At 39.6% G+C, this 21,624-nt stretch overlaps 1 protein-coding gene across 3 annotated transcripts in view; it reads left to right on the top strand.

Annotated features, from left to right (window-relative positions):
- Nucleotides 1-21,624, top strand: part of B4GALT6 (beta-1,4-galactosyltransferase 6) — a 67,732-nt gene that overhangs the window by 6,312 nt on the left and 39,796 nt on the right. For all 3 annotated transcript variants that reach the window (XM_053206531.1, XM_015082001.3, XM_053206530.1), the window contains exon 2: nt 17,035-17,151. In XM_053206531.1, coding sequence (XP_053062506.1) covers nt 17,035-17,151 — 117 coding nt within the window. The remainder of the gene's footprint in view (nt 1-17,034; nt 17,152-21,624) is intronic.

Below are 21,624 nucleotides of genomic sequence, written 5' to 3'. Positions count from 1 at the left end.
TAGCTCAGAAAGTAGAATATTAGAACCTGATCAAGGTCATAGTTGGATCCAGACAGAGTTGAGAGGATGTGAGTAGTGACATTGAAGGAAAGAGAGAGGCTTTAGGAGGATGCTGGTATTCCAGCTTAGACAGCTAGGTGGCTGGTAGGAGGTATAGACAGGCATGTGCTTTGAGGGAGCTATTTTGGTTTTAGAGAGAGTGAGTTAGGATATCCCAACTCTTTAGAGAGAGTGTGGGATATCCAGGAAGAACATGTCAGTAGGTAGGAAGATGCAAATAAGAACTTAGAGCCTAGGAGAGACGTCTAACAAGAGAGAGATCTGGCTGTCTTCAGCATATACATAAGTGGTACTTACCTATTTCTCCCCCAACACACCTGAGTGATAAAACTAACTCCTGCAAGTAGAAGTAACTCATCATGTCAGTTACTGGTAAACATGGGGTGCTAAGGATTAAATCAAAATATGGAGGAGGCCTAAGTGTAGTTTGAAAAGTTTCCCAAAAGGCTCTATTACCCTATTCATTCCCCAGTCTCACATAGGCAGTCAGCATGGTTGACATCATGGGAAGTTTGGATGGCCACTCAAGGAGAGCTTGTGGAAGCTGAAGAGAAGATAGCCATGGATGAAATCTAACAACTTAGGGCAAGTGGAGAAATAGGAACAGGAAAATGAAGGGAGAGAGAGATCATATGAATGAAGTGAGGACTTTGTGAGTGAGTGAATGAATGAATGAAAAATGATGATTAGCAAGACAAGTGTTGCAATGGGTTAATGCTTAGAAGAATTCCCGATTTGGTAAGTAGGAGGTAAGTAGAGAACGGATTATAACATGTGATCTAGGAAGACTTCATACTGCAAATGTTTGTCTCTACAGGACACTGTGGTTCAGCATTGAACAGGATCCACAGGTCCTTGTCTTCATAGACCATATAACCAGTGAGAAATCCTCACAACTGAAGAATAACTATTCTAGAGTAGAGTGAAATGCCATTTGTTGTGGATGCACCGGTTGTGGGGTGGCACTAAACTAATTTAGGCATTATGGAGAAGACAAAGATGAAGCTGCGGCCAGAAGCTTAAATTAGGTACTTAAACGATTGGCTTGGGGGAAAAATATTTTGTGCTAGATTGGAATATTTGAAAGCTAAGAGGTGAGGGGGAAATGGAAAGTTAAAAAAAAAAAGTTAGGGGCTAAAGCATAGAGTACAGAGAGGAGTGTGGGCTGGAGCCAGAGAGATACACATGGGTCCAGTCGGAGTGATCCTTGTAAACTGGGTATGAGAACTTGGACGCTAGCCTGAGGACAATGTCAAACCATTGAGCTTAAATTTTAAGTAGGAGAGTGACGCAATCAGATTTGCATTTCAGAAATATTTAGGCGGTACCACTATGAATGGATTAAAGGAATTAGAGCAGGTAGAGTGGGATAAAGCGTATAGGTACATTAGTTTTGGAGATGGGAGAAGAGAGGACATAAAGATGTTTGCTGTAGCAAAAAATTAGAGGAATATGGAGAAGGAGGTTGAGGGAGTTCATACTAGATTAGGTAGGTGTTTGAGTTATCTGTTTAGAGTGAGGGGCTCAGTTTATTTGATCAAATCTAAGTATAGAGTGAACTGTTTCCTAAACTAAGTTAAGAGATTTGGTTTCTGCCTTGGCACATGCTAGAGGCTTACTAAAGAATTGTTGAGTGGCTGAATGTTTCTAATTCAGTCCCTTCTGTTGGTAGGGCGGCTCCTTTGTTCTCTTACCAGCTGACTAATCAATACCATTGGGATGTTGGATGTTAGACACCTTGGGAGTTTATGGAGGGTTGGGCTGGGAATTAGGAACAGTAGAGAAAATTGGATTGGTCAGCATATTAGTTATCTATAACTTTGTGAATTACCCCAAAATGTAGGAGCTTAAAAGAACACATATGTATTATCTCATAGTTGCTATGGGCCAGGAATGTGGACATGGTGTGGCTGCATGCCTGTGGTTCAAGTTCTCTCACGAGGCTACAGAGTATTGAGGGTTGATCAGGGTTGTGGGTGAAGGCTCCACGGGAGAGCCTTCCAAGTTCACCCATGTAGGTTTGGGCAGAATTCAGTTCTTTGAGGGCTGTTGGAGTGAGGGCCTCAGTTCTCTGCAGGTTGTTAGTTGGAGGCTTCCCTCACTTCTGGCCACATGGGCCTCTCTACAGGGCAGCTCACAAAACCTCATCACTTTTGCCGTGTTTTCTCAGAAAAGAGCCACTCAGTTTGGTCTACAATCAAGGGAATAGGAGGCATTCTTAGAGACTGCCTACCACAGTCAGATTGCCATCCTTGAACAGCATACGTAACTCCACTATGTTGTTTCAGTATATGTGAATCGAAATCCTAGGGGCCTGTGGGAATTAGGTTTTTTTTTTTTAATTTTTAAATATTTATTGTTGAAAGAGAGACACAGAGACAGAGACAGAGAGTGAGTGGGGGAGGGGCAGAGAGCGAGAGAGACAGAATCTGAAGCAGGCTCCAGGCTCTGAGCTGTCAGCACAGAGCCCAATGTGGGGCTCTAACCCACAAACCACAAGATCATGACCTGAGCCGGAGTCGGACACAAGCAACTGAGCCACCCAGGCACCCCGAAATTAGGTATTTTTGAAGAGAAAATTTATTCATTGAAATCTGACAATGCTAAATACCATTCTTCATGTTATTCTTTCATGAATACATTTGAGGTCTGTTAATGTGGCAGAACGAGGTAAGTGATGTATTTATTCTGCAGCAGTGTTTACCATTACTGCCTTTTAATGTTTATTGAAGGTAAAAATAGCCACGTCTGTGGATACTTTTAAAAGGGAAACTCCTAATCTAGGTTGTAGTCTTTGTGTGGCAGGTATTCCAAATACCAGTTGGAATTTAGCTGGGAACAGGATGGATTTTTCTCTTGAGGCAGTGTTATTATATACAGTGGGTAGTTTCCTAGCCCATCGTGTGGCCAGCCTGTTTATCAGAGGATATACTACAAGGCTTATCAGGACACTTGGCTTTGTAGGCCTTAGGCTCTCTGGTGGTCAGAGCTATGGCTGCCTGTTTCCCCACTGGAGCCTCTAGGTTTGCTCCTCTGTTCAAGGGCCGGGGCCATGGGAACCTTGGACCCAGAGGCCTTGGTGTCTCTGGAGCCAAATCTTTGTGCAAAGAAAGAAGTTACAGGAGAAAGATCCCAATTGTAGCCCACTGCTTCACTGTTGGAGCTTCATAGAGTTGTCCTTGCCACACCCCTGGCCCCATGCTAATGGAATAGTCTTGTAAAGAAAGAGAAGGCAAGACTGGCTCCCAAAGATTGTCACCTGTCCGAAGTCTCACACGTTGTTGTTGGAAGAGCTGAAGTAGTTTTCTGGCAGAGCTGAAATGTACAGCTTGGGGTATCTGACTCTTCCACTGTGCGTGAGTTGAAGGACCTGATCATTGTTGCCCTGGAAGATGGTTTGGGGGAAATATGAGCTCTGTCTTCTTCAGCTTAAAGGGAGACCATGTAGAAGAGAGACGAAACTTTTTTGGATAGCGTCAGATAGCCATAAAGGTAGTTTAGTTACAAAGAGGCAGATTAAAAAAATTTTTTTAATGTTTATTTTTGAGGCACAGAGCATGAGTGGGGGAGAGGGGACACAGAGTCTGAAGCAGGCTCCAGGCTCTGAGCCATCAGCACGAGCCCAATGCAGGGCTCGAACGCACGAACCGTGAGATCATGACCTGAGCCGAAGTTGGACACTTAACCGACTCGGCCACCCAGGTGCCCCATGAAGCAGATTTTAAGAAACCACAGCATTCTGAGTTGTCAGTAAACAATGAAATAAGTGCTTCATAAGCATGTTTTTAATCCGGGGGTAGATGACCACCTGTTAAGGCTGGAGAAGGTGCTTTGCTTGGGAGACTGGTCAGACTTCTAATAGCCTCTTACACTCAGTTATGCTATGTTAACCTCCACAGCACCCTTGCTCACCCAGCCTAGGGGCAGACCTGTTCCTCCTCCTGTCCCCCCACCCCCACATTGCCTTTTATGACTTCCTTTCCCTTTCAAGCCTGCGTTTCATGTTTGTCTTAAGTAAGTGTGGGGGTGGATGGGGAGACTGCAGGGAGACAGTGGAAAGAGGTACGTTGCAGTGATTTTTCTAGAGCTTGGATTTCCTAGGTCACTTTTGGGAATTCCCAAGAGCATTGATTTGTGCACTGTTCTCCTGGTCAGTTTTCCTGGCTGCTTTAGACCGAGCTGGCTGTTGTTACCACTGCCTCAGACTGCAGTTTACCAGTTTAATCAGAACAGCCTGTCCCTGTCATCTGTCATCCTTTTTTCCCCTTTTCCCTCTGTATCTGTTTTCCTTTTCTTTTCTTTTTTCTTTCCTCTTCTCTTCTCTTCTCTTCTCTCCTCTCCTCTCCTCTCCTCTCCTCTCCTCTCCTCTCCTCTCCTCTCCTCTCCTCTTTCCTCTTTTTAATTCCTGGAGGACACAGTGATTTAATATTTAAAAGACTATTTTTTTCCATTTCTGCCTTTTGTCAGAATAGTAGCAAAGAGAGTACTATACAGGTAATATTGTGATTTATGGTGAAGATCAGGCTGATTCAAGGTTGAAAGTAGGTTTTCCGAGGATACCTACACCACCATTAACACGCCTTTGCAAAATTAAGACTTACTCCAGTTAGTACTGGACATTTTTATCTCATGTCTTGGATTCACTGGGCAATTTCAGGTAACACCCCAATTTTATTTTTCTCTAGTATATAAATCCTGTAGTGAGCCAACTTGATTTGTTATGTTTCATCAGCATACTTGTTTTTAGTCATATCAAAACTTGGCAAAGTTTAGTTTAAAGCCACAGCAAAAACCCTCAGTTAAAATAGGAAAGATAGCTTAAAGGGTGTTCGTCAGCAGTTATATTTTTGGCTGCGTGGTGTGGCGAAATGTTTAGGAAAACATACGTAGTAATTTTAAATCTGAAATTTGTAATTAACTTGTTTTTTTCTCCAGAGGCATAATAAATATGGCTTTTTGCTTGCATCTGTGTTTTCATGATTAATTACTCGAGTGTGTGAAAGTCTCTGGTTCGACCAAATCATCGTATGATACCATTATACTGGGAGGTAAACTTAGATTCTTCCATGTCTGAATGAGCTGTGCATGAATTAGAAAGCTGTGTAAAGAGGATTTATTTAATATAATTAAACTGATGTAAAAGGACGTTCTAATTTTTTGCTTGTTACAAATGTTATTTTTAAAGAGTTACTACAAGCAGTGGTTTTCAAACATGAATGTGCTTAAGGTGGTTTGCATAAACAAACTTATTTCCTACGTTTTATCACCTGAGATTCTGATTCTGATTCTGGTTCATTTTTAATACACATCTTAGGTAATTCTGGACCCTGGGAACTTTATTTCTGACAAATACCCCAACTGGTGGGTGAAAAAAAGTTAAGTGCTTGACAGATTTACCTCTCTAAATTAATCATCTTATATCATTTGATCTTTCATAGAAGAAATCTTACTTTTTAAAAACTAGATTAACTTGTTTATAGCATCATGTTTTACTGGAGCGGAGATGGCTGTCATGGTGAAGAATTTTTTTCCTCCAGAATAGAAATGGACAGAATGGACAAATACATCCTTTAAGACAACCAGGATCATGTGTTTCTTTGTGAGTCTGCACTGACTATGTGACTGAGTTATAGGTTGATCTGAAATTTGTTAGTGTTTTTAATTATTAGAAAGATACATTGTAATTTACTTAATCAGATCAGTAAAAGGGATTAAAGCAGATAACCTTGCATGTTAGCCAATGATTTAAAAACATTTTATATAGCATTTTTCTAGAAAAGTCTCTTTGTAATATTGTTACACTTAAGTAGGTATATGAAGCTTGGTGCTATAATCTCGATTGAAATATTGGGTCTTGTTTTATTTTTAAATATTTGAGGTTTGCTAGTGTTAATGTGACCTTATTGAAACCATGTTATATATATTGTTTTCCTGATAATTATGTTAATACCTCAGAAATTATGATTTATGCAATTTCTAGTTTGACTCAGAGGAAGAGAAATTGGACTTTATTTTTATTTGAATCAAGAGACCTAAGGGAGAGAATTATAAGGTGCCTTGTTTATTGATTTGAAAATATGCTCTAGCTTTGGAAATCTTTGAAATTCATTTCCCACAGTGTCTCCTCTTCTCCTGCTTGTTACAGAATCATTTTCCTTTCATAAATAAGTTGAAATTTCAAAAGGTATTTTAATTGTGAAAACACAAGGAAATTGGGGATAATTATAAAACATATAGTTCAAATACTTTTCACCTTTTTTCCTCATGAGAGAATTAAAAAAAAATTACTTATTTTGAGCGAGAGAGTGCGTGAGCAGAAGAGGGGCAGTGAGAGGGAGAGAGAGAATCTCAAGCACGCTCCGTGCTGTCAGTGTGGAGCCGTAAGATCACGACTGGAACTGAAATCAAAAGTTGGACACCTAACCAACTGAGTCACTCGGGCGCCCCACATGATAGAATTCTTCAGTAAAGATTCATTTCACATTCACCTTATGTGTTCTGAAATCATTAATTTTCAAAAATTTAATAATGTTGCCTGGCTGTTTATTTATGGTTTGATCTTTTAGTCTGTAATTTCATTAGATAAGTTTCCTTACCGATTAGGTTAAAAAATCTATTTAATTGGCTACATTCTTTCTTCCCTGATTCCCTCATTTCCTCCTAATTTTCCTTTCCTACAATGTGGTGCATAATGCTTAACTTTTGTTTGTGCTTTAAAGAAATGTGTGTCTATTTTAAGTGAACAACAGTCAACTAAGAAATGTCAGTGCAGATTGATATCTTGTGTTAGTGTTTTCATATTGCTAGGTTCAGAGTCTATTTTTAGAATTATCAGCTGAGTTTAAACGAGGCTTCACTGATGATCTGCAAAAGTACTTCTGATGTTTTAGGTAGTTTATGCTGCTTTAGGATTTTGGTTTTTACAAAGGAACCTCCCTGACCCCTTAATTTCTGGTACTGCTTGGCAAATGGTAAGCGTTCAGTAAATATGTGTTGAACAAACACATGTCTCCACCCTGAACGTCTTTAAGACTGTTGGAAAAGTCCAATTTTATTTAAAAATATTTAATTTTGATCAGTATTCAAACAGAAATAATCTCCAGAAATAACTTAAGACTGCTAAATTGCAGAGTGGAAGTGGTAAAAGCACCAGTTGTAAAGAATTTCTTGTTAATTTTTAGTGTCTGCATCAGCAAAGCTGTAGCTGTTGGCTAAGATCTGAAATAGATCTGTACCTTGTCTAACCACCGAATTCATTATTCCTTGATAAAATGGGATTCTGAATGCAGAAGAAGTCTTTCATTCTCTTTATTCGTTAGTCAGCCTATGACTCACTTGAAAGATGGGGAGGAAGTTATTGTAGGTTGGTAATTATTTGCACTACAGATTTCCTTGAGCCCATACCTGGCTTTGAATTATCATCACCATGGTCAGGTACTCTGCTTAAATAGTACCTTGACATAAAGTGAATTGTTTGTCTCACAGCCTGGCACAGCCTAGAAATTTGTTACTTTTTTGTTTTTAACCCAGGCAGTACTTTGGTCCTAGACAAAGTATGAACAATATTTCACATATTATCTGGCCTAATTCTGGGGTTTACAACATTATTAACAGAGATAATATGTTTAGCTTTACCATCTTGGATGAGTAATTTCTGGGAATTTGTTGAATAAGGGCTAGATGTGGGAAGAAGAAAACCTTTAAGCATCTGAAATAGATACTTAGAAGATTATTGTGAGTTCTTAGAAATTCAGAGCTATCTGATTCAGATATCTGTACTAATATCGAGGGGTGTAATATAAGCAGTATTTTTCTTTTTTCCACATTGTGTTCTGTAGATAATATGGGAAACTATAAGTGCCCCTTCTGATTTCCTCCTCTTCTTCCTTGCACTAGTTGGAATCTAGTTGATCCCTTCTCACTCCCCTCAGAACTTCTTACATTGAAGATTTTTCTTTTTTTTTCTTTTTTGTCCCTCCCTCTGTTCTATGACTTTCAACCATTGCTTCTAACACTTTGTTGCCCCTCAGAGTCCTTCAGACCTGTCCTTGAATCCCAGTTTTTAATACCTACCTATGTAGCTTCTGAGTTTGTTTTCGGATCTTACGATGGGGAAAATTGTACCCACGCCATGTGGTAGTGTATTAGTTTCCTATGGCCGTTATACACATTACCACACACTGAGTGGCTTGAAGCAACTGAAATTTATTATCTCACAGTCCTGGGGACCAAAAGTCTGAAATCAAGTGTTGTCAGGGCTGTGCTCCCTCTGGAGGCTCTCGAGGAGAATCCTTCCTTCTTCCAGCCTCAGGTGCCTCTTGGCGTTCTTTGTCTTCCTAGGCTTGTGGCCACATCACTCCAGTCTCTGCTTCCATCTTTACATTTCTTTCTTCTGTGTGTGTGTGTGTGTGTGTGTGTGTGTAAATGATCCCTTGCCCTTTTCTTGTCCGTGCATTTGTCATTGGATTTTATGCCCACCCGGATAATCCAGGATGATCTCCTCATCTCAGGATCCTTAATTATATCTGCAAAGTCTCCTTTTCCAAATAAGATAACATTTTCACCGCTTCTGGGAATTAGGATGTGCATATTATCTTTTGGGGGGGTCTCCATTCAACCTGATACAGGCAGTTTAAGAATTAAATATAATCATGGGCGCCTGCGTGGCTCAGTTGATTAGGCGTCTGACTTTGGCTCAGGTCATGATCTCGCGGTTCATGGGTTCGAACCCTGCGTTGGGCTCTGTGCTGGCAGTTTGGAGCCTGGAGCCTGCTTTGGATTCAGTCTCTCTCTCTCTCTCTCTCTCTCTCTCTCTCTCTCTCTCTCTCTGCCCCTCCTGCACTCATGCTGTGTGTCTCTTTCACAAATAAACATTAAAAAAACTAAAAAAAGAATTAAATATAATTATATGTATATATATTTACATATATTTGTATACAGCAGGTAGGTTGACCAATGTTAGGTACTCAATAAATGTTCATTCACTTCTCTTCTCTTTAGAAGCCTGTGCCCCCAACATTCTGCATCCTGGGATGATTTTGGCAGTTAGTACAGGCGTACCTCATTTTATTATGCTTCACTTTATTGTGCTTTGCAGATAATGCATTTTTTACAAATTGAATGTTTGTGGCAATCTTGTGTCGGGAAAGTCGGTTGACACCATTTTTCCAACAGCATCTGCTCACTTCATGTCTTTGTGTCACATTTGGTAATTGTCACTATATTTCAGACGTTTTCATTATTATTATATCTGTTATGGTGATTTGTGTTCTTTGATGTTACTATTGTAATTGTTTTGGGTGTCATGAACCCAAACTTAAGACAGCAAACTTAATAATAAATGTGCGTGTTCTGACACTTTGCTGACTGACCCTTCCCTGTCAGTCTCCCTCTCCTTGGGCCTCCTTATATTTCCTGAGACACAACAATATTGAAATTAGGCTAATTAATAATCCTACAGTGGCTTCTAGGTGCTCAAGTGAAAGGAAGAGTTGCACGTCTCACTTTAAATCAAAAGCTAGAAATGAATAAGCTTAGTGAGGAAGGGATGTCGAAAGCCAAGACAGGTGGAAAGCTCTCTTGCACCAAACAGCCAAGATGTGAATGCAGAGGAAAGGTTTTTTTATTTTATTTTATTTTTTTATTTTTTAATGTTTTATTTATTTATTTTTTGAGAGAGACAGAGAGTACGAGCAGGGAAGGGGCAGAGAGAGAAGGAGACACAGAATCCAAAGTAGGCTGCATGCTCAGCATAGAGCCCAACGTGGGACTTGAGCTCATGAACCGTGAGATCATGACCTGAGCCGAAGTCGGACACTTAACTGACTGAGCCACCCAGGCACCCCATAAAGTTTGTTTATTTTTGAAAGAGAGCATGTGTGTGCATGCAAGGACAAGTAGGGAGAGGCAAAGAGAGGAGACACAGAATCCTAAGCAGGCTCCATGCTGTCAGCACAGAGCCCAACGTGGGGCTTGAACTCATGAACTGCAAGATCATGACCTGAGCTGAAATCAATGAGTTGGATGCTTTACTGACTAAGCCACCCAGGTGCCCCCAGAAGAATGGTTCTTGAAGGAAATTAAAAATGCTACTCTGGTGAACACATGAATGATAAGAAGGTGACCCAATCTTATTGCTGAAATGGAAAAAGTTTTAGTGGTCTGGATAGAAGATCAGACCAGCCACAACATTCCCTGAAGCCAGAGCCTGATCCAGAGCAAGGCCCTAACTCTCTTCAATTCTGGGAAGGCTGAGAGAGGTGAGGAAGCTGCAGAAGAAAAGTCTGAAGCTAGCAGAGGTTGGTTCATGAGGTTTAAGGAAAGAAGCTGTCTGTATAACATGGCAGTGCAACGAGAAGCAGCAAGTGCTGGTGTAGAAGCCATAGCAACTTATCTAGAAGGTCTAACTAATTAGTGAAGGTGGTTCCACTAAACAGCAGATACCCAGTATAGACAAAACAGCTTTCTATTGGAAGAAGACACCATCTAGGACTTTTATAGCTAGAGAAGAGAAGTCAATGCCTGATTTCGAAGCTTCAAAGGACAGGCAGACTTTTGTTAGGTAGGGGCTAATGTAGCAGGTGACTTTAAATTGAAACCATCTCTCATTTGCCATTCCCAAAATTCTAGGACCCTGAAGAATGATGCTAAGTCTACCCTGCCTGTGCTCTAGAAATGGAACAACAAAACCTAGATGAGAGCACATTTGTTTACAGCATGGTTTACTACTGAATATTTAAAGTCCACTGTTGAGACCTACTCAGAAAAAAAGGTTTCTTACAAAATATTTCTGCTCATTGACAAGGTACCTTTACTCAAGAGCTCTGATGGAGATATACAATGAAGTTAGTATTTTCATGCCTGCTGACACAGCATCCGTTCGGTAGCCCATGGGTCAAGGAGCCATTTTGACTTTCAAGTATTATTTAAGAAATACATTTCATAAAGCTTTACCTGCCATACATAGTGATTCCTCTGATGGATCTGGGCAAGGTAAATTGAAAACCTGGAAAAGATTCATCGTTCTAAATGCTATTAAGAACATTTATGGAGGGGAAGAGGTCCAAATATCAGCATTACCGGGAGTTTGGAAGAAAGTGATTCTAACCCTCATGGATGACTTTGAGGGGTTCAGGACTTCAGTGGAGGAAGTCACTGCAGATGTGGTGGAAATAGCAAGAGAACTAGAGTTACAAGTGTAGTCTGATCATGTGACTGATTTGCTGCAATCTCATGATAAAACTCGAGCGGGTGAGGAGTTGCTTTTTATGGATGAACAAAGAAAGTGGTTTCTTGAGATGGAATCTGCTGGTGAAGATGCCGTGAAGATTGCTGAAATGACAACAGAGGATTTAGAATATTACATAAACTTAGTTCATTAAGCAGTGGCAGGGTCTGAGAGGATTGACTCCAGTTTTGCAGTTCTACTATGGATAAAATGCTAGCAAACAGCATTACATTCTCCAGAGAAATCATTCGTGGAGGGAAGAATCATTTGATGTGGCAAACTTGGTTGTTGTTTTATTTTCAGAAATTGCCACAGCCATCCCAGCCTTCAGCACCACCACCCCGATCAGTCAGCAGCCATCAACTTTGAGGCAAGACCCTCCATCAGCGAAAAGGTTATTACTTGCTGAAAGCTCAGATGATGATTAACATTTTTTAGCAATAAAGTATTTTTTAGTTAAGGTATTACATTGCTTTTTGGGGCACCTGGGTGGCTCAGTCGGTTGAGCATCCGACTTCAGCTCAGGTCATGATCTCGTGCTTCATGGGTTCGAGCCCCACTTCGGGCTCTGAGCCTGGAGCCTGCTTCGGATTCTGTGTCTCCCTCTCTCTCTCTGCCCCTCCCCTGCTCGTGCTCTGTCTGTCTCAAAAATAAATATTAAAAAAAAAGGTATGTACATTACTTTTTAAGACATAAAGCTGTTGCACACTTAGAGTACAGTGCAAATGTAGCTTTTGGACGCACTGGGAAGTGACAACGTTTGTTTGACTTGATTTATTATAGTAAAATAAATAAATAAATTAATTAGTTAAATAATTAAAAAAATCTATTGTGGTGGTCTGCAGCAGACCACTGCAGCAGTGTCTCTGAGATATGCCTGCATCAGTTCAGAACCTTCCAGCTCCACCTCCTATCCCACTGACGTCTCTCTTGGTGGCCATCAGGCAGTCTGGTCCTTGTCTTCCGTCCTCCCATGTGCTAAGTCCCCATAGCTGTGACATGTTCTCCCTTGCACCTCCGCAATCCACAGTCTTCCTAACCTTATACTTCTGGCACTTTCTCACCATTGTTAACATTACTTCTCATCTTCACAATGACCTCAAGTCTGCTCCCCTTTTTTCTTCTGTGTTTTTTTTTCCCCCACACCATCCATCCACGTGGACCTTTACAAATTATTTTCCATTGCTTCCAAACTCTACTCAAGTTGGGTTGTTTATTCCTGGATATGCTCAACACTTGTGTACCCCACAGCCTCTACGTACACTGTCCCATCAGTGGAAATATGCTTTCCTGTCCTTTCTCTTACTTTTTGTGCCTTAAATTTAAATGTACTTTTTCTTCCCTCTACTTAGGCCACAGTCATGCTCAGGTTTCTCCTATTCTGAAAAACAAAACCCACTTTCCCTTGACTTTGCTCTCACAATTTTCTCTGAAAATTGTTTTCACTTTGCCCCTACCCACTTTACTCTTTCCTGTTTGCCTTTTGTTTCCATTGCTTCCCAGAAACTCTTCTCTTAAAAGATTGACAGTGATCTCCTAATAGCATTTTTAAGAGGCTAAATAGTATGGTGGTAAAGAACTAAACTGCTGGGATTTGAATTCTGCCTCCACCACCACCTGATAACTGTGTGACCTTGAACAAATTACTTAACCATGTCTCATTTTTTTTTTTTTTTACTCTGTAAAATGGGAATGATATTAGTACCTGTCTTGTATGGTTGCTTGTAAGGATTAATTCGGTTAGTGTATGTGAAGCTTTTCTAAGGATGCCTGGTAAAGAGTATGTACTGAATATTAGTGTTTTACTTTTTTAAGCTGTTATTTTTTTTTTTAAGTTTCTTTATTTATTTTGAGGGGGGGAGAGGCAGAGAGTGAGAGAGAATTCCATGTAGGCTCCATGTGGACAGATGCAGGGTGCAATCTCACGAACTGTGAGATCATGACCTGAGCTGAAATCAAGAGCGGGATGCCTAACTGACTGAGCCACCCAGGCACCCCAAGCTATTCTTTTTATTTTTTCTTCTTAGCCTTCCTGGCATTTGATATAGTTGACCATTTCCTCTTTCTCCTGCACTGTGTTCAAGCTCAGACTAATTCATCTTGGGATCTTTTATCTATGTGACCCTATTTGCGGTCTCTCTCCATGCATCTGAATTTATCTCTTCTCTGGATCATTTTTCTTACAGTAATTCACTGCCATATTTCCCACTCTTATTATTTTTTTTAAATTTTTTTTAACGTTTATTTATTTTTGAGACAGAGACAGAGCATGAACGGGGGAGGGTCAGAGAGAGGGAGACACAGAATCTGAAACAGGTTCCAGGCTCTGAGCCGTCAGCACAGAGCCCAACGCGGGGCTGGAACTCACGGGCTGTGAAATCATGACCTGAGCTGAAGTCCGCCGCTTAACCGACTGAGCCACCCAGGCACCCCAATTCCCACTCTTAAATACATGTCACCCCAAGTTGTATTTCTTGCACCTCTTTCTTAGCTCCAGTGCTACACTTAAAATGTATCTAACTCACATAATCTCCTTCACTGGGTTACTTTCTGTTAAAGGATCTGTGCTAGCGTGTCGCAAGGTAGGGGATATTGTGTTTGAGGCCTTTGAAACTCGGGAAACGTTTCCAGATCAGTGCAGACTGGCACATACTCCTTGTCTTTTTTCACTGAATACTGAATACTTTTTTCACTGAACAAAGCTGGATGTGGAAAGAGATGGGGAGACACAGTACATTCCTTAGTTTTCTGATGTTGAGAATGAGGCAAGTTCATAAATTTCTTGCCTTGCAAGCCCAGGGTGAGATGTCTGGAAGTTGTAATCTGTTGATTTTTGAAGTTTTTTTGTTTTTGTTAAGTTATAGGTACCCCCTCCCCACCCCAAAAGCAGAACAATGTAAATAAATTTGTCTCATAAAGCAGAGGCAAATAGCAAATTAACTAGAGAACAGGGTATGATTTTAATTAAGCAGTGGTAGTTTTTAGTGTATTTCTGAGTTGTCTCAAGACCAAAGGGCAAAGCTGAGAAAGATTTTCCTATTTGTTTTCTGAAATGCAGTTTCTTACCCTTGGAATAGAAATTTTAGAAGAGGATTTTGTCGAATTTGTTAGTTTGCCAGTAAGATATTCCATTTTATATTTGTGATAATTAGCAGTTATATGGTTATTTGAGCGTGGTTAATAATGTAGGGTGTTTGGAAATCAGGTAGTTGGAACCATTCTCATGCTGGTTTAGTGTGCCTTGCAATACTTTGACACCTTGCATTCTTCCCATTAATGACAACTCTAAACAAAACACCTCCATTCCCTAATGGATTTTGATCTTTGGGGATTAAACCCACGAGGACCATTAACCTAAGGAATGTAACTCAATTAGCTGTAAATGATTTAAGACAAACTAATAGATTTTCCATTTGGAGGGCTTGGTGTCTTGCTTTCCTGCATTTTTTTCTCTATCTATCTAACGAGTAGTAAATGCATTCTTTCAGTAAATGGTTCACCTTTGTCACAGTTGCCGGCAGGCATTTTTTTTAAATTTTTTTTTTATTTTTTAATGTTCCTTAGCAGTTTTGTTACCTGATGTTTTGAAGTTTTTAGGATCATTTGACTTTGATGTTTCTTTTCTATACCAGATAGATGTTTTCCTTGCTGCTTAAATCTGACTTGGCTTCAAGATGTCAGACAATTTTCTGTATATGAGTTGGTGTGTTAAAAGTAAAAGCAATGCAGTTAAAAAAAATTCCATTTCTAGGACACATGTTAGTGCATCTACATTCTTACTAGCATATCCTTGCTTAGGCTCAGTACTGTTTCCTGGAGACTAAGACTTTGACAGGGGCCTCAGTCCTGCTGCTTCATGACAGGTCTTTTCCCCAGTTATGGAACAAGTGTTACAAGGTATTTACATCACGGACAATAAATTTCCTATGTAAGTTCAAGTTTAAATGATCCAGAGTGTTGAAAACCAGTTGGCATTAGTTTTCTATTTGATGGTTTTTCCCTGTATCAATTCAGTTGAAGTTTTGTTTTCCTACATTTGTTTTGGTTGGCTATTCTTTTGTTTTCATTTTGCACTTTGTTTTCTTTTCTTCTTTCTTTTAAAGTCCACTGAAGGGCAAAAATGTAATAAAAACTTGTGTTTGTAAACCCACGGGTGTAATAAATTCAAGCCTAAATGAGTTATATATATATAATTATAGGACTGCTTTCTAGAGAGGTTGTAGACATGCTCTTAAAATGATTGAGGTAAAACTTATGTGAAGCTTGGATTTCTGTTTCTGTCTCTGTTACAGATTGAAGGTAAGAGGAGAGTGTTATTTTACTGTGTTCTCTACTAGTTTTATTTACTTTGCTCCTTTGTATTTCGAGCAAATTAACATTTACATAAAAAATGGGAAAGGAGGTAGTAAACATTATATTTTGCTCATCTCTTTGTACCATCTCAAGGAAGTAGAATAAGACCCAGAAAATTAGTTGGCATTTAAGATTTTTTCACTTGGCATTCATTTTTTGAGAGTGTCATTACAGTGTTCAGGGTCAGATTATTTTAAAATCCTAGGAATCATTAGGTGAACCTTGCAGTTTTTTGGTTTTGCCATGAAAATGATCCTCCTCCCTTTGACTGTGTGGAGTTCATGATGTTTTGGCCGTACGATTGGAGAATTTAGAGAAGAAGGGGCTTTAGAGAACAGCCAGGGCAGTACTGCCTTTTTTAGGGGAGGAAGCCGAGATTCGGTGAGCTGTCCAAAGTTATGCCTGCATTGTGCTTGTAGAATCAGGACTGACAAAGAAAGGATCTTTTGATTACTTCTGTGCCTCTCTGAAGAGGCCTGGCATCTCTTAAAGGCAGAGATTTTTGTAATCTTGGTCAATTTACCAGTTTCTCCCAAAGGAAGAAATTTGGGGCCTAGTTCGAAGCACTTAACCACTAAGAATTAAATGTACCAACTTGAAAATGCACATTGATTTTGGTTGTGTCTGCTTTTACAATCCTGGTAGGTAGATTTGTGATTCAAAGGGAGTGTAAACGTTCCAAGAAATTAACTCAGTAGAGAGAAATTACCAAAATAGGTATTGATTCTAGGTCATTCTGCCCCCTAACTCTCCTTCCCCAAAGACACTGAGAATTTGCAAGATCTATTGTGAGATTCATATTCATACTAGATGTGGTGATTTATGATATATTTATGATTAGATAAAGGAATGCTTGCCTTTGTTGGAGTTTTGATTTGAGGGAATTAATATAGAATTAGAGAAAGTATATTATGTGATTGTATATTTGTAGTAAAATGCCTTTTTTGAAATTTCTAAGTATATTTTACGGTAGAAAATAATTTATGAATAAAGGAATTATGATATTCAGTTAGTCTCATTCTATTTGATGGACATCACTACTTAAATTTTTCATTTTTATTGTTTTAAAAAAGCAGTTTGTTTTATGTTTTTGTTTGTTGTTTTTTTTTTATTTTTTTTTATTTTTTAAGAAATCTCTATTCCTAACTTGGGGCTCCAACTTAAAACCCTGAGATCAAGAATCCCATGCTCTCCCCACTGAGCCAGCCAAGCACCCCTGTTTTTATAAGTTTTTGATAATGGGAAGTAATCATTTTATATTTCTGTTTTCTCTTTGGACATGCTGATTGAGTCAGTTGGGGTTTGTTGGACAGTTCCTCATTCTGACTATTATTTCATTAAATTAAAAACAAAAGCATACTGAGTCATGATACTTCATCTTTTTTCTTTTGTAGCCAACACGTACCTCTTCATGGTACAAGCTCGAGGAATAATGTTGAGAGAAAATGTGAAAACCATAGGACATATGATCAGGCTGTACACAAACAAGAACACCACACTCAACGGTACAGGTGAGATGGCTAGCTGCTTCCTCCTGCTCTGCTTCTGTTTCTTAATGTTTATAGCGAAAAGAGGTAAACCAAGTTTCGCAGCCTCTGGTTTTGTCTCTAAGTAACTCTGTTAATGATGAAGGTGTCTCCTGCTGACTGCGGGGAGGTTCTTGTACTGCGTGAGCCAGGGCTGTCCCATGTTTTAGGATATGTAAAAGTGTTCTCACAGAGGGGACGGGGGTTTTGTCCAAAGATACTTAATTCTTGCAAACATAAAATGCAAAAAGCTTTTCCAATTCACCTATTGTCAAGAGGAATTAACCACAGAGAGAGTAGTTTATCCATATTAGTCCTTTTGCTGTCTCTCTTTATGCCCATTCTGACTCCTAAAATGTTTTTCAACTATGTCTAGAAAATACTTACTGTTTTTAATTGCAGAAGATTCTTAATAATTGTATGGCTTTTTAAGGGGGCTTCAGGAGAAATTATTGAAGATTGGAAATCCGTAGCTAGCTGTTCTTCTTTAAAAATATTATCTGCAAGTAGACTCTCCATCACAATCACATTTGGTTAAAACTTAATATGCCCAAGTAGTGCTTTAATGAAGGTAGACTTGATGTAAATAGCTTTAACTACTGTGGAAGAATGCTCATGCCCCCATGTGGCAGAGTTTCTGCGGTGTCTCCTGAAGTGTTATTAGAGGTTACTTAAAGGTTTTAATGATTCATTGTCACTTGTTGCATCCTCTATATTCTCATTTTAAGCAGTTAAAATTAAAGATTTGGAGCGCCTGGGTGACTCAGTCGGTTGAGCTTCCGACTTCAGCTCAGGCCATGATTTCACAGCTTGTGAGTTTGAGCCCCGCGTCGGGCTCTGTGCTGATAGCTCAGAGCCTGGAGCCTGCTTCAGATTCTGTGCCTCCTTCTCTCTCTGCCCCAACCCACTCGCATTCTGTCTCTGTCTCTCTCAAAAATAAATAAACATTAAAAAAAAAAGATTTAATTTATGTCAGTAGTTCTCCAATGTGCCATTGTAAACAAGAGGCAGATACACACACACACACACACACACACACACACACACACACACTCTATTAATAGGAAGTCCCTATCTTCCAACCATAGATCTTCTTAAAATGTCTGTTAAGGTGGGTAATAGTTTTACCCTTCTAAAAAATTCAAGACTGTATCATATTGATTCTTAATTTAATTTCACACGTGCTTCTGCAAAATCCATTCTAGCCATTTGCCTGATTTGTTTGATGATGTCACAAATCAAAACACTCTTGTTTTCTCCCTTTTAACTTTAAAGGAATTTCTTTTAGAAAGACTGTCATTGTACTTGGAATTTTAATTGTATAGTAAAAATCTTGTTAACTGGTCTTCTGCTTTAATTGGTCTTCTGAGTAGTAGGTCAATGTTAGGAGCAGTTTAAACATTATAAAAGCTTCTTTAGGACTTGTTCTGGTTGAATAAGTTGATTGTGAAAGTGTTCACTAAAAGTTCACTCCACTGAACAGAAATACTCAGCATCTTTAGGTTACTGTATTCGTATAAGGGAGTGCTGGACTTCTGTGCATGATCAGGTTCTTTTCCTGGGGCATGAATAAGTTTTATGTGAGAACATTGAGCTTGATTAAGATAATTTATTACTGAGTCAAGACCCCACAACTGGAAGACAAGAAAGAAATGGGGAAATCCTCTTTTCCCCTTTACCATCTCATATTTTCTTTCTTTTAAAAAAATTTTTTTTTAATGTTTACTTATTCTGAGAGAGAGAGAGAGAGTCAGAGTATGAGTGGGGGAGGGGCAGAGAGAGAGGGAGACACAGAATCTGAAGCAGGCTCCAGGCTCTGAGCTGTTAGCACAGAGCCCGACGCAGGGCTCGAACTCACAAACTGTGAGATCATGACCCGGGCTGAAGTTGGACGCTCAACCGATTGAGCCACACAGGTGCCCCTTCCATCTTGTATTTTCAATAGTGACCCAACAACTAATGCCAGCTTTGGTAAGAGTTGGCTTACTTTTGTCAACCTTTGAAAACTTTTCACATGGTTCCTTCACTGGTGGTAACACTGTTCTCTGGGGACAGTCATTGTATCAGCTACAGATCGGGATTGGTCATAAGAAAGACCCGGCTGCAGTGGCTTAAGCACATGAGGCTTTATATTCTTATGTCTGGAAGTTGGTTATCTGTGGCTGTGGTGGAGAGTGTCCTCACACGCCTTCCATCTTCTGCTCCGTCACAGAGTTTTACAGTCTGAGGTTCTTATAGGGCCCCGGTCCTTATATTTGTACTTGGGTCAGTAAGAAGGAAGAAGGGAAGAGGGAAGAACAGAGGGACCCTTTTAAGGAGACTTCCCAGAAGTTTCACATGGTATCTTTGTTTAAATCTCGTTGGCCAGGACTTTGTTATAACGGGCTGTAAATTACAGTCTTTGAGCTGGGTACACTGGTGCTTTGAATGAAATTGGGGTTCTGTTACCTAAGGAGAAAGAGAGAATGGAGTTTGAGTAGGCAACTGTGAGGCTTTTGCCATGTTCACTGATATTGAACAATTGGTATAGTTAGTGTACTTTACTAGATACTGGAGATACAACATTAAGAACAATATCCTCCCTTTGTATGAGGATCTCTAGGCTTTTGGGAGAGATGGAAGCATACATGGTTATTTATAATACTGTTATTTCTTTTCTTTTAAGTTTATTCATTTTGGGAGAGAGAGAGAGTGTGTGCGTGTGTGCGCATGCAAGCACGGGCGTGTGTGAGTGGGTGAGGGGCAGAGAGAGAGAGAATCCCAAACAGGCTCCATGCTCAGCACAGAATCTGACCCAGGGCTCAATCCCATGACCTTGAGACTATGACCTGAGTGTAAATCAAGAGTCAGATGCTTAACCGGCTGAGCCATCCAGGTGCACCAATATAATGCAGTTTATTTCTGCACAGACATACAGATATAATCTGCAAAAAGGAGATAATGGCCAATAAGGTGTACAAAGAGCTAACTGAACTCTAGGGGAAAATCGATTAACATGTACTGGCTCATTTAAAATTTAACACTTGATCGCAAATAGATTGTGATATTTCTAAGCACACATTTGATTTCAGGAAAGGGTTTTTAACCTCTTACCTGGCTTTCTGAAGCACCAAATATAAATACATACTGTATGTAATACTTTTGTAAAGAAATTACATACTCTCATGATCAAATGATGCTTTGCCTTATAGCTACAGAGTTAGTCAAGTTTAGAAAACAAGATGTAATCAGTGAATAATTACCAAAGCAGAGGATAGTTGTCATGCAGCGTTAGAAGTGGTAGGTTTGTTAGAAATAACCCAGCACACTTCCTCGTTTGATAGATGCAGGGTCTGAGACGCCACAGGCAACATACCATAAGGCAGTGGTAAACAGGCTAGAACTCTCACTGAGTTTCTGTACCTGTTTTAAGCTGCCGTTTGTGGGAAAAACTACGCCCTTGAGGGTCCTTTTTCCATTAGTCATAAGGTCCTATGAGAGCTGAGGAGGGGACCTGCCCAGCAGTTTTCATTCTGTGTCTCTCTTTCCTTCAGGTGTGGCTCTAGAAGAGAGGAAGAAGGCTGGGGGCCCAGAACTCATTGTGTTTTCATCCATCCATTCATTAGATGAAATAATGTCTATATTTTACAGCAGTTGTGGTAGATCAGTCTCAACTGCATCTATCATGCATAACCTTTTAAAACTGCTCCTGATTTTGAAAGCAGTGGTTCTACTTGATGGACCTAAGCACTTTTGTGGGAATAATGATTTTGTGGGTTTATTACAGTATAGTCTCCAAAAGCTTAAATTGTTGGCTGTATTATCAGTTCTGAGGTGTTCATTTACAGTAATTTTTTTACCATGTTGTAGATACTTTATTAGATACTGGAAATCAAAGGCAATTTGATTTCACAAAAAAGATATTCAGACTAGTGGCAGGGGTTGAGTGGATGGATTTATACATAATACATTGGGATGACATAAGTCCCACTGGACGCAGTACTCAAGGGGTGCGGAGACTTTTCTGTAAGTCTGGCAATGAGTTGAGACCCTTATGATCATTTGTGATGATGTGACCAAGAATAACATGTTTAGCTCCAAAACTTTGTGTTTAAAGGAAGTGAATATATTCCTGTTGTGTGTCTTTGAGGTTTGTTTTATTTTTAATGGTTCTTTAAAAACTGATGCAAGGGTACTTTGCGAAAGACTCAGTCATTCTAGCACTAAAATAAAAAGTGAAACAATCCTCCAGACCTCCTGTTGCCACCAGGCTTCCCAGGGGGAGCTATCGTTAACAGTTTGTTTTACAGAAATGTCTAGAGAGCTTATAACTTCTGTGAGTTGGATGTAGATTTATAGAATCATAGCATGTGGCTAAAAGAAGGAGCCAGACATTAATAACAAGAAATAATAAATTATGCACAATAAGAAAATACTCTTATTTAAAGTTAACTACATGACATGAAGAAATTGCTTGGG

This window comes from Acinonyx jubatus, chromosome D3, assembly GCF_027475565.1.
Source record: "Acinonyx jubatus isolate Ajub_Pintada_27869175 chromosome D3, VMU_Ajub_asm_v1.0, whole genome shotgun sequence".
In the NCBI taxonomy this organism is placed as follows: Eukaryota; Metazoa; Chordata; class Mammalia; order Carnivora; family Felidae; genus Acinonyx; species Acinonyx jubatus.
The sequence above is the reverse complement of the archived record's forward strand: the minus strand, read 5'-3'. Positions and strand labels throughout refer to the sequence as shown.